Here is a 13,733-nt window from a genome sequence, read left to right as displayed (position 1 = left end):
CCGTACTGTGTGCCAGGCCTTCTAAGTAAGCCCTTTACTTTAAAGCTCACAGGATTACCATGAAGTATGCTGTTTTTCAGACGAGGTTCAGTCACTCACCCTACGGTTCCACAACTGGTTTAAAAAAAAAAGAGAAATCGAACTAAGTCTGTCCATTTCCAAAGTCCATGTTCTCCTGGTGTAGTCTGCCCTGAAACTGTCTGGGGACAGAGCCTGCTCATCTGTAGGTGTGCCCAGTAAATCCGCTAGAGCTTATAATTTGTACAGAAATTTTAATTAATCTTTTCCTGATTTAATTTTTCCTTATCCAGTATTGGTCACATCTGGTGGGTTTTAATGTCCCCTGTGCCACCACATTTCATCCTCTAAATACTGACTGGGTTGTCTTTTTTCCCATAGTTATTCTTCTAGCAAAGTGCACTCATTTGTGATAGCTTTCAAGATTGTGTTTTGTAGTATTATTTGAGGAAAAAGCTAAAAGGATTCCTAAAACATGAAGTTGCAGCTGAGAAATAGTTTACTTTAAGTTTTCTGTTTTTTCTATATCCATATCTGTTTCTTAAATAGATAAATAGAAAAGACAGAAAAGCATATATTCCAAATTAATTTCTTTAAGCCACTGAACCTGTATCAGCTTGCATTTCTGATTGCTTAGATGTATATAATTTTAGCAGATTGGGCTCATGAAAATCCTGCCCATATTCTTAATTTATTCATTGGTGTATTTTCAGCCACAGCCACCTTTATTGAGGAAGATGATGTTAATAATTACTCCATCCATGATGTGGTAATGCCTTTGCCTGGTTTTGATGTTATCTACCCCAAGCATAAAAGTAAGTTCCCTGTGTGGGGAAAATAGTTAAAGTCTAACATAATTAAGCCACTGGCACCCAAGAGTACAGAGAGAGGAAAAGAAAATCAGTATTAATTTCCATCAGACTTGAAAAAAAATGTTTAGATTTCAAATATATGTAAGCCATGTTTACTTGTAAAAGTCTCCCTTGTATGGATGCATTCAGATGGATGATTTAAATCAAGAAACCAGATCGTGGAGATTGTGGTGGTAGTGATAGTGTTGGTATTATTATTGTTGTTGCTGTTATTGTTGGCACTGTTATTTAAATTTCTGAAATTTGCTAACTCTTAATAATAATGGAAGAATTTGGAAAGCGTCATTGAGGAAGTGATTGAATAATTCTACTTTGTGGTGGTTTAGTTGCTAAGTAGTATCTGACTCTTTACAACCCCATGGACTGTAGCCTGCCAGGCTCCTCCGTCCATGGGATTCTCCAGGCAAGAATACTGGAGTGGGTTGCCATTTCCTTCTCCCAGGGATCCTCCCGACCCAGGAATCAAACCTGGGTCTGCTGCATTGCAGGCAGATTCTTTACAGACTGAGTTGCTAGGGAAGCCCCAATTCTACTTTAACATTGCTTTTTTAAAAGCTTTTTTTTTTTTTTTTTTTTAACCATATAAGTAATATCTGTTCATTGGGCTCAGAAGTTTATAAACTGGAAACTTAGAAATTTCCAGAAGCTTAGTTTATCAACTAGAAATTCCCTACCCTTATTTCCCATGGCCCAGAGGCTGTTGAAAATTACTTTTGTACCTTCATGGATGCCATTGTTGGGGGGTGGCGGGGGGAGGATGGTTGTTCAAGGATTCAGAACTTGAAAAAAAGGAAGCAGCCCTGAGTGTGGGACCAGCTTGATGAAACTGACCCTGAAAGTTTACTCCTCGCCCGGGCTGGTCTGTAGGAGGTGTTTTCCTGTTAAAAATCTTTTCTCTTGAGAGGGCAGAATTAGTTTACTTATTGATGTTATATTCCTTGAAGTTACAGAATGCTTAGGATTAGCACCCTTCTTTTATAAGGCAAATACTTAGGAAAGAGTTGAGTGGTTATCCTCCATTTACATGTTGACTTAATCACATTGCTGTGTGAAGTTGGCCTCATGGAGGGAGAAGGATTAGAGAAGAGCGGGAGAATGAGGAAGGGAGGTGCATGCCCGAGGGGCGTGGCCTACCTGTGCTGTGTGGGTGGCGGGAGTGGACCGGTGGGGAACCCAGGAGCTGGAGAAGGCAGGCGCTGAGGTGCTCAGAGCCACACTTGCCCTCTTTCCAAGAGAGAAAAAGAACACATTCTTTTCTTCTTTCTGGTACCTCTTGAGGTCAGAAACGGGTTAGGCAATATCACTTACTCAGCACAGCCTCTGACAGAGCCTCTAGTGGAGACTTCGTGGCCAGGGCAGGGGCTCACAGGCTGGCTGGGTGGTGGTCCAGGCATGTGGATTCATGACATAGGCTGTTGATGTCAGCGGCGTTCAATCAGAGATCCCAGCTGTCCTCATAAGTGGGTTGTGAGGTCTTTCCTTGACCCTGGTCTACCTGACATTTTTTTACAAATGACTTGAATAAGAAATCTGATTAGCATGTTTGCAAGTAGTATTACCCAAAACAGTTAATTATATGAAAAGTAAGTATTAAAAAGGTATTTAAAGTACCACAGAGGGCATTTAATACAGTTAAATGTAAATTCTCACATTTATGTTCAAAGATCAAATGTATAGATGGAAAAGGCTACTTTGGTGGTAGTCTTCATAAAAGCTATCCAGTGTTACATACAACATAAACCTGTTAGCCAAGGCAGATTAGGACTCTGTGGAGACTACAGAACATTTGGGGGAACATGTTTGTCTAGAGAAGAAATGGCTTAAAGTCCCAGTACTTAAAAATGAACACATGTGGAAGGGAGCAATTAATCTATGTCCAAAAGCAGACAACAGAAGTCACACAAAGAGTATTTCAGCTTGGCAAAGGAAGATCTTTCCAATAATTGCATGCTTCACGAGGTAATAGCTCCCTGTGGATGGCAACGTGCAAGCAAAGGCTGGGTGCCCGTCTCTCTGTGGTGTTATAAAAAAAGATTCTACATCAGGTGCGAGGGTGAGCCAGATGGTGTTCCCAGGTCTCTTATTTTTATACATTTATTTATAACTACCTTCTTCTGGAAAGAGTTTGAGGCTCTGCATATAGTCTCTTCTAACTCTGAGTACATGTAAGTTGCAGTTGAGTAATTTCTGATGAAATGGTCGTTTGTGCCTGGCTTGGGAACCTTATACCCAGATACTGTGTCTGGTGGGAGAGATAATCTGCAAGTTGGAAACAAACCTAAAGTGGACACACCTAGTACCAGTTAGTAAGGCAGTAAATTGTAATTCCAGAGAACAGGTTGGATTATAAGTTGATGTGACTAATTTTGTTAAGGTGATCTAACTGAACTTTTGTTACCTTCTTTGTAGTCAAGCTCAAGATAGCTTGCTGACATGCTGCGTTCCACATAACTTTTTTGTGTTTTTTATTAGTTAGTGAAGCCTACAGGGAAATGCTCACAGCAGACAATCTTGATATTGACAACATGAGACACAAAATTAGAGATTATTCCTTATCAGGGGCCTACCGAAAGATCATTATTCGTCCTCAGAATGTCAGCTGGTGAGTAATAGTCTTGAATGAAATAGAACTGAATTACTGTGTGAGATTTTAAGCTTTTGCATCACGTAAATATTTTTCAGTGCTTACAGCCTGGTATATGAGTGTTATTGTTGTTATTAAATAGTATTCTCATAACTACTACTATTCAGTATTTTTAAAGTTATCAGGTGAAAAAAAAAATAAAGTTATCAGGCGATAAATGAATTCAAATATAGTGAAAGTGGCTAAGTTTACATCTTATTGACGTTGGTAAATTATTGAAGAGATGTGCCGAGAATGAACTTTTTCCGTTTCTAAAGAGACTTGATATTTTCTAGTTCTTACTCAATTAGCTGTGAGTTCCACACTCTTACAATTGTTTCAATATCATGTTTCTAAAGAGAAAAAGACATTTGTATGAACCCATTTTAAAATACCTTAATACTTAGTATTATATAAAGCTGTATTTGATAATTAAAAACTTAAAGCCTGGACCAGTTGCCCACTGTCAGGAAATTCTGTCATTTCCTTCTCTGTGTCTCCTCTTCTCCCTCTGCGTCATCCCACCTGTTCTCTGGATTGCGGGAAGAGGTTGGCAGAGTTGTCCTTGCTCTTGCCCACTCTGGAGAGCAGTTTCTCAAAATGACACACAGTGTTGTTAGTGGTAATAACCACTCTGGAAAAAAATGTAAACGCTGTGATTAATTCAGTCGCATCTCTGCCAAGTGAAGTTTACTACATATCAACCACATACAAAAGAATTTCCATCCTAGGGGAAACATCTCTTGTTTTTCACATAGATTGCCATCATCTTTCACTTTGCTGTGTAGTATTTGTATATAAAATCTAGCCTTATTCTGTTACTGAATAGTCTCACCTAGAATTATCTACACTGTGCCTCTGTGTTTTTCTTAAGCAAATGGTGATGAGCAACCTAGTACCTGTTATAGAAATTCACATTCACACTTTTCTTTCTTTATATGTTTTGAAGGGAAGTTGTTGCATATGATGATCCTAAAATTCCACTCTTCAACACAGACGTGGACAACCTGGAAGGTAAACCACCACCAGTGTTTGCTTCTGGTAAGTTTACTTAGCCATCAGTTCTATGTCAACTTGGAGATGTTTTCTCATACAGAAACATATTTTTAAAAAACTTACCATCACTGACCACCTCCCAACCCACTCTGTGATTTCTATTTTGCGTTGTGTCATTTTAGTTTTAAGATTATAGCTGGAGGTCAGTGATTAAAGCAGTGTTTTACACTGAAAATGAATGAACATTATAGAAGGTTATAATGTCATGTGATTGAATATCCTTCCCCCCACCATAGAGAGTTAACAAAGATGAGTGAAAATCCAGCAAGAGAGTCTAAGACATTGTCTGCCTTCTCACCATCAAATTTTTGTTGCCTTTTCTTTGTCCAGTTTCGCCATGTGGTGAAAACATTGTACATGGGTTTCCTCGTCTGTCACCCACCCTTTTTAGAATTACTGTAGAGAGTCAGCTGGATCCTTTACTCACAGATCCCTTTCTTCCATGCTCCTTCTCTGGGAAGCAGGCTGGGGAAAGGACCACAGTTCTTTCTGTATGGAGATTACGTGACTCATACCAGGCAGTCTGCAGCTGCCTTACTTTTCTGTCTGTTGTCTCCTTTCTTGCCTGGCAGAAGGCAAATACAGAGCTCTGAAGATGGATTTTTCTCTCCCTCCTTCTACCTACGCGACCATGGCCATTCGCGAAGTGCTTAAAATGGATACCAGCATCAAGAACCAGACCCAGCTGAACACCACCTGGCTCCGCTGAGGCCTATGTCCCGTGTTAGAAAATGCAGACTTGTGTTTGCTGGCTTCCTGTTCATTCCCCTCTGAGTGCAGGCCTCTGTGTGGATTTGGGATCTTTGAAGTAAAAGACTATTTGTATTTTTCCAAGTTTTTATTAGCTTAATTTGCAATATTTGTACATATATAGAAATCGTGAGGATCCTCACTCTAGTTCAGAGAATATAAATTGGTTAGAATATATTTCAGGTGCTTAAATCATAGCAAAATGTCAGCTTTTATTGGCTTTATAATCATTTTAAAGAAATTTGGTTTAAGGTAGCAGTTTTACATTTTGCTACATTCTTGAAGGGCAATAGGAATTTTTAATGCACCTCTGAATGTATACATAACAATGCATTTTAAGAGAAAATGCAATGAAACAAATATTGACTATGGATAATAATTAGTGACACCCCTCCCCTCAAAAAAAGCCTATAAATATAAATAACAGTACTTACGCTCATATTAATGGTAGTAAAACATCCACAGGTTTATAAACACAAAAGTGATTGTCATTATCCATGAACCAGGTTCAACTAAGTGTATATAGACTTTCCGGTTGCAATAGCTTTTGCATTTATTATCATTGCCTTGCAGGAGAGTTGCATCAATAGGGCTTTTTTTCTTTATGTAAACATGTGCAGCTATTTTCAGTTAAGGTCTACTTTTTACTCCAGGTGCCTTTTATGTTAACTCGTTCCGCTGGACTGACATTTGCCCAAAAATAAATGATAGAGAAGAAAACTTTTGCAAACTTAACAAGGGCTCCTCCTATCAGCAGCATTCCCTTTGTTACCCATGGCGGAGGTCTTTCCAGTTCTGGCCATGCATCAAACTGTGCTCTGGTACAAAAGCATAAATATGCCTTTCCAAGGGTGTGTGACATTATTGTATCAATTTTTATTTTCTATCATTTCTAGAACCAAATATAATAAATCTTTTTTAAAACTCTGTCCCACTGGTAATATTAATAAATGACATAAAAACCTAAACCTGAATGCAAATGAGAATCTTGGCCCTGCCAAAGGCAAAGAACCAGGTAAACAAGGGCTCCTCAGAAAGGGTGCGTCATGACCGAGTGTGGAGTAATGACAGCATGTGGAATTGTAGGGCTGACAGACCCTGTGAAACTGGAGGCAAGGTGATTTTTACAGTAGCATGACTCACTCGCCTTCCAGCGTGCTTTCTCGATGGAAGAGACAGGGATGGAGAAAAGCTGCCCAGCCAGGAGCATCACACCAAGGGAGTGTGGATGTTGTTCATCCTCTGTCTGGCAGTGGAAACAAGGTGGAAAACTGTTTCTATAGCACTGGCATTTTAATGATGTCCTTCACATTGTAGAGGTTAAAAAGGTTAGAACTCTCCTGGTAAATTAGCCTTTCAGCTGGCTAGTTTCTGAAGAATCTTTTGCCTCACAAGGACCACAAGTGTTAAATGTATATTGGACTGTTTGTACTTTCCAGTGCTAGCAAGTTATTCTTCATCAAACTGATTAGTGAGAAAGTGTTTATTATGGGAACCAAGGTCCATCTAGTCAAGGCTATGGTTTTTCCTGTGGTCATGTATGGATGTGAGAGTTGGACTGTGAAGAAGGCTGAGCGCCGAAGAATTGATGCTTTTGAACTGTGGTGCTGGAAAAGACTCTTGAGAGTCCCTTGGACTGCAAGGAGATCCAACCAGTCCATTCTGAAGGAGATCAGCCCTGGGATTTCTTTGGAAGGAATGATGCTAAAGCTGAAACTCCAGTACTTTGGCCACCTCATGCGAAGAGTTGACTCATTGGAAAAGACTCTGATGCTGGGAGGGATTGGGGGCAAGAGGAGAAGGGGATGACAGAGGATGAGATGGTTGGATGGCATCACTGACTCAATGGACGTGAGTTTGAGTGAACTCCGGGAGTTGGTGATGGACAGGGAGGCCTGGCGTGCTGCGATTCATGGGGTCGCAAAGAGTCGGACACGACTGAGCGACTGATCTGATCTGAACTCTACATATTGCAAGTACATTCAATACTTCTGCATTTATAAATTTACATTACCCCCCAGAAAAGAAGTGAGGCTAAACTTATGGTTTCTTCATTTTTGAAATACGTATGGCTCTTTGTGACAAGTTAAGTCTCCTGGCTGCATAAGCCGATTACCAGTTTGTATATGTCTCCTCTTAAACACCAGTGGGAAATAATGGTTCATGGCAGATTCTCAGAGCCATTTTGAGACTCGGGGACAATTAATCCTAGGGACTTGGTTGACTGGGAGAAGTCATTGCCTTAGCATTTTGTTCTTAACACTTGGAGGTGAGTGACAGGATTCCTGAGGCAGATTAATGAAGCCTGGCAGCAACTTCATCCTTAACATAAAAGTAACTTTGGGGAAAAAAAAAAATCTTTGTTTCCTAAATTTTTACCTGAAAGTAATAATAAATGATGAGTATTTCTTATTATAATGTGAAAGCAGTCTATTTACTAATAGAAAAGTAAGCTCAGTAATCATAGTCTGACCAACTGTTTTGTTCATGGTTTTATGTAGTAGATAATAACTAGACAGCTATGACACTAATAAAAATTGTTTTTTTCCTGGTTGATTCTTGAATCAACTGAAAAATTGGTAGCAGCTGCAACAGCCCATCCATACTTAAAAGTCTACCAGTTGTTCCAAGCTGTACAGACTAGCACAAACTGGTATGTATTTGCCCTGAGATGCATTTTGTGGCCAGTTTTGAACTAAAAAATAAGGGTATGGGTGTGGGTACATAATACAAAATAGAATATATGTAAATGTTACACTAACTTTTTATCTGTGCTAATGTGTGTACATGTGGTATTTTGAGACATAAAAGCAGTCTAGGAGCGTTGTACTCTATGGTTAGCATGGGTGAAAATATAATTGAAGAACCTCAAAGCCGTGGATGGCCAGGTTTTGCCCTTCATAAATTGAAGAGCGTACTTGCAAAACAAAGGATAATTGAAAGGTTTTTCTTTATTCAGTGAAATCTGCTTTCCTATTTTATGGGGCTACATTCCTATAGGATAAAACTTCTGTTTTGAATGGCAAACTCCGTGGAAAAACAAGGAAAAAGTATGGACATTGTCTCCAGGGGAAAGAAAAGGGTAAAGCGTGTGTACACTGAATGCACACACACACACACACATGTGCCAACTTTTCATACACTTTTCTGCACTTCAGTGTAATATTCAGCTAAGACCCCCTACTCTGAATAAGTGCTTTCTAGACCTTAATGTGCATAGGAATCACCTGGTCTTGTTACAGTGCCCGATATTTCAGCAAGTCCAGGTAGATTCATGTTTCTAACAAAGTTCCAGAGGTGCTTACTCTACTGGTCTGCACACCACATTTGGGGAAGCAAGGCTGTAGACCTGTGTGCTGGGCAGTACGGCAGCCACTTGCCACGTGTGGTTAATTTAAATTTAACTAAAAATAAAACTTAAAATTGAGTTTCCCAGTCACACTAGGCACAGTTCAAGAGCCCCATAGCCATATGTGTGGCTAGTAAGACAGCACTGCTCTGGATAACAAATCTGCCCCTCAAGATACACGGGAGGTACGACACCCAGTGATGCTAATGATGAAAGGCAAATGCTCAGGTAAATACATTCCCCAGGTGCAAGTGGGGTTACAGTGCTGTTAGATCCAGGGCTTACACTGATGGCTTAACCAGAAAAAAGCCTTAACTGCTGTCATTAAAAACTTTCCTTCCTGGCTGGCACGCACTATAGCTTCTTATGAAAGCAGCAGCTACAGAAAGCAAGAAGGGGTGAAGGGTTCATATGATCTGTAGTCTTGAGGAGTACTTGATGGCTGTGTTACAGCTTTTTCACCCATACTGAAGACTCCTGCCAAGTGAGCAGTATATAAAAGAGGTGGCAACAGAGAGCTGTAATGGGAGAAGTTATTCAGAGCCCTGTTCTCTGATACATACTTACCATCCCCAGAAAAGCTCTAAATGGTTTTCTAGAGCATCTCTACCCAATAGAAATACCATGTGAGCTGCATGTGTAATTTAGAATGTTCTAATAATCAAACATGGGTTCTGTTTCAAAGTACCATGTACATTTTACACTTAACAACACATCTCAGTTTGGATTAGCCACATTTCAGTATTCAATAGCCACTTGTGGCCAATGGCTACCATATTAGACAATAGGTTTTGAAAGATCACTTCTTTATTGCATGACATTGGTATAGTGGTAAATTTGTCTTGAGTACTCAGGTTTAACTTGTAAAACTGGGAATATGTAAGTTTGGAGTAAGACTGGTTAAATGTGATTTTGAAATGCTTAATAGATGATTACATTTTATGGTGATTGGGAGTAAATATTTTTGCTATGGGAGCACATAACAAACATGACTGTTAATAGATGCGAAATATTTCAGGATGCTTGAAATTTTCCTTAAGCAGTTCCGATAACACAGTGTAATTGTCTCTCCTCTGAATAATGCAGAGCTAATCCCTAGTGCAACTTCTTTTTAGATTTTAGATTCCAAATATATGGAATGTGAATTGAGCTTTCAGGGATGAGAGGGAGGATTTTGTGACTGGTTAGCATATAAAGCTTGGGAACTCAGGTTGTTTGTACAGACGTGGTAAGGTGATTGAAGCAGGGCTGAAGTTTTTGCCTTGTTTTTGCTTATAGCTTTTGTTGGGATATATTTCATATATTGTACAGTTCACTTATTTAAAGTATATAATTCAGGGGGTTTTAGTATATTCACAATTGTGCAGCCATCCCCACAAGCAATTTTACAATGCTTCTATCACCCCAAAAAAGAAACCCCATACCCATCAGCAGTCACTTTCCATGCCCAGCCCCTGGCAACCACCATCCTGGCAAGAACTACTTTCAGTCTCTATAGATTTGTCTGTTCTGATCATTTGTATAAATGAAATTATACAATATGTGATCTTTTGTAACTGATTTCTTTCACTTACCTTGTGTATTCAAGTTTCATCCATGGTGTAGTAAATATCAGCACTTCATTCCACTTTGTTATTGTCGTTCAGTCACTAAGTCGTGTCTGACTTTTTGCGACCCCGTGGACTGTGGCACCCCAGCCTTTCCTGCCCTTCACCATCTCCCAGAGTTTGCACAAACTCATGTCCACTGAGTCGATGATGCCATTCAGCCATCTCATCCTCTCTCCCCTTCTCCTCCTTTTGCTTTCAATCTTTCCCAACATTAAGGTGTTTTCCAATAAATTGACTTTTCAGATGACTAAAGTATTGGAACTTCATCGTCAGTCCCTCCAATGAATATTCAGGGTTGATTTCCTTTAGGATTGACTGGTTTGATCTCCCTGCTGTCCAAGGGACTCTGAAGAGTCATCTCCAGTACCAAAATTTGAAAGCATCAATTTTTTGGCTCTCAGCCTTCTTTGTGGTCCAACTCTCACATCGGTACCTGACTACTGGAAAAACCATAGCTTTGACTATATGGATCTTTGTTGGCAAAGTGATGTCTCTGCTTTTTAATACATTGTCTATGTTTGTCATAGCTTTTCTTCCAAGGAGGAAGTGTCTTTCGTGGCTGCAGTCACCATCTACAGTGATTTTGGAGTCCAAGAAAATAAAATCTGCCACTGTTTTCACTTTGGGACTGGATGCCATGATCTTAGTTTTTTGGATGTTGAGAGCTTTAAGCCAGCTTTTTCACTCTCCTTTTTCACCTTTGTCAAGAGGCTCTTTATTTCCTGTTTGCTTTCCACCATTAAAGTGGGTATCATCTGTGTATTTGAGGTTGTTGATACTTCTGCCAGCAGTCTTGATTCTGGCTTGTTATTTATCTAGCCCAGCATTTTGCATGATGTACTCTGCATGTAAATTAAATAAGCAGGTTGACAATATACAGCCTTGACATACTTCTTTCCCAATTTTGAACCAGTCTGTTGTTCAGTGTCTGGTTCTAATTGTTGATTCTTGACCTGCACACAGGTTTCTCAGGAGGCAGGTAAGATGGTCTGGTATTCCCATCTCTAAAAATTTTCCACAGTTTGTTGTGATCCACAGAGTCAAAGGCTTTAGTGCAGTCAATGAAGCAGAAGTAGATGTTTTTCAGGAATTCTCTTTCTTTTTCTGTGACCCAGTGATGTTGGAAACTTGATCTCTGGTTCCTCTGCCTTTTCTAAATCCAGCTTGAATATCTGGAAGTTCTCGGTTCACATACTATTGAAGCCTAGCTTGAAGGATTTTGAACATTACTTGCTAGCATGTGAAATAAGTGCAATTGTGCAGTAGTTTGAACATTCTTTGGCATTGCCCTTCTTTGGGACTGGAATGAAAGCTGACTTTTTCCAGTTCTGTGGCCACTTCTGAGTTTTCCAACATTGCTGGCATATTGCGTGCAGCACTATATCGTCTTCTAGGATTTTAAATAGCTCACCTGGAATTCCATCACTCCCACTAGCTTTGTTCATAGTAATATTTCTAAGGCCCATTTGATTTCACACTCTAGGATGTCTGGCTCTAAGTGAGTGACCATACCATCATGGTTATCCAGGTCATTAAGACCTTTTTTGTATAGTTCTTCCTGTGTATTCTTTCCACCTCTTAATATCTTACACTTCTGTTGAGTCTTTGCCATTTCTGTCCTTTACTATTTCTTTGCATGAAATGTTCTCGGTACCTCCAGTTTTCTTGAAGAGATCTCTATTCTTTCCCTTTCTATTGTTTGCCTCTATTCCTTTGCATTGTTCACTTAAGGCTTTCTTATCTCTCCTTGCTATTCTCTGGAACTCTGCATTCAGTTGGGTATATCTTTGCCTTTTACTTTTCTTTCCACAGCTATTTATAAGGCCTCCTCAGACAACCATTTTGCCTTGTTGAATTTTTTGTTTCCTTTGGGATGGTTTTGGTCACCTCCTCCTATGCATTGTTGCAAACTTCCATACATAGTTCTTCAGGCAATCTGTCTACCAGATCTAATCCCTTGAACCTATTCATCACTTCAACTGTATAATCATAAGGGATTTGATTTAGGTTATAACTGAATAGCCTAATGGTTTTCCCTACTTTCTTCAATTTAAGCCTGAGTTTTGCAATAAGGTGCTCATGATCTGAGCCACAGTCAGCTCCAGGTCTTGTTTTTGCTGACTGTATAGCATTTCTCAATCTTCGGCTGCAAAGAATATAATCAATCTGATTTTGACATTGACCATCTGGTGATGTCCTTGTGTAGAGTCTTCTCTTGTGTTGTTGGAAGAGGGTGTTTGCTATGACCTTGGCAAAACTGTTAGCCTTTGCCCTGCTTCATTTTGTACTCCAAGGCCAAATTTGCCTGTTACTCCAGGTATCTCTTCCTACTTTTGCATTCCAGTCCCTTTTGATGAAAAGGACATCTTTTGGTGTTAGCTCTAGAAGGTCTGTAGGTCTTCACAGAACCTTTCAACTTCAACTTCTTCCACATCAGTAGTTGGGAAATAGATTTGTATTATTGTAATGGTAAATGGTTTGCCTTGAAAACAACTGAGATATTTCTGTTGTTTTTGAGATTGCACCCAATTACTGCATTTGGACTCTCATTGACTGAGGGCTACTCCATTTCTTCTAATGGCTTCTTGCCCACAGTAGTAGATATAATGGTCATCTGAATTAAATTTGCCCATTCCCATTCATTTTAGTTCACTGATTCCTAAAATGTCGATATTCATTCTTGCCATTTCCTGCTTGACCATGTCCAGTTTACCTTGATTCATGGACCTAACATTCCAGGTTCCTATGCAATATTTATTGCTCTTTACAGCATCGGACTTTACTTTAACCATCAGACACATCCACAATTGAGTGTCACTTCTGCTTTGGTTCAGCCTCTTCATACTTTCTGGAACTATTTCTCCACACTTCCCCAGTAGCATATTGGACACCTACCAACCTGTGAAGCTCATCTTCAGTTGTGATATCTTTCTGTCTTTTCATACTGTTCATGGGGTTCTTGAGGCAAGAATACTGAAGTGGTTTGACATTCCCTTCTCTAGTGGACCATGTTTTGTCAAAGCTCTCTACCATGACCCATCTGTCTTGGGTGGTGCTACATGGTATTATTCATAGCTTCATTGAGTTATGCAAGCCCCTTCACCAAGACAAGGCTGTGATCCATCATTCCTTTCTGTTGCCACATAATATTCCATGTATGCATGTGCCACATTTTGTTTATCCATTCATCAACTGATGGATTTCTGCGTTGTTCCATCTTTTAGCTGACATGAATAATGCTACTATAAACAGTTTTGTTCAAGTTTCTGTTATGATGTATGTTATTATTTCTTATGAATATATAGCTAGGAGTTGAATTGCCAGGTCATATAGGAGCTCTGTGTTTAATCTTTTGATAAATTGCCATACTGTTTTCCAGAACATCATTTTACACTCTCACCAGGAGTGTAAGAAGATTCTAGTTCTCCACATCCTCAGCAACACTTTTATCTGAT

General features: G+C 39.5%; 1 protein-coding gene across 1 annotated transcript in view; it reads left to right on the top strand.

Moving 5' to 3' along the window:
- Window positions 1-6,248, top strand: part of PUS7 (pseudouridine synthase 7) — a 54,903-nt gene extending 48,655 nt beyond the window's left edge. Inside the window, exons 13-16 of the mRNA XM_006070135.4 lie at window positions 732-833; window positions 3,363-3,492; window positions 4,463-4,554; window positions 5,142-6,248. Of these exons, the coding sequence (XP_006070197.3) occupies window positions 732-833; window positions 3,363-3,492; window positions 4,463-4,554; window positions 5,142-5,278 (461 nt within the window). The 3' untranslated portion in view covers window positions 5,279-6,248. The remainder of the gene's footprint in view (window positions 1-731; window positions 834-3,362; window positions 3,493-4,462; window positions 4,555-5,141) is intronic.
- The last annotated feature ends 7,485 nt before the right edge of the window (window positions 6,249-13,733 follow it).

Source organism: Bubalus bubalis, chromosome 8 (genome assembly GCF_019923935.1).
Source record: "Bubalus bubalis isolate 160015118507 breed Murrah chromosome 8, NDDB_SH_1, whole genome shotgun sequence".
NCBI classification, from domain to species: Eukaryota; Metazoa; Chordata; class Mammalia; order Artiodactyla; family Bovidae; genus Bubalus; species Bubalus bubalis.
This window is presented reverse-complemented; position numbering and strand designations above follow the sequence as displayed.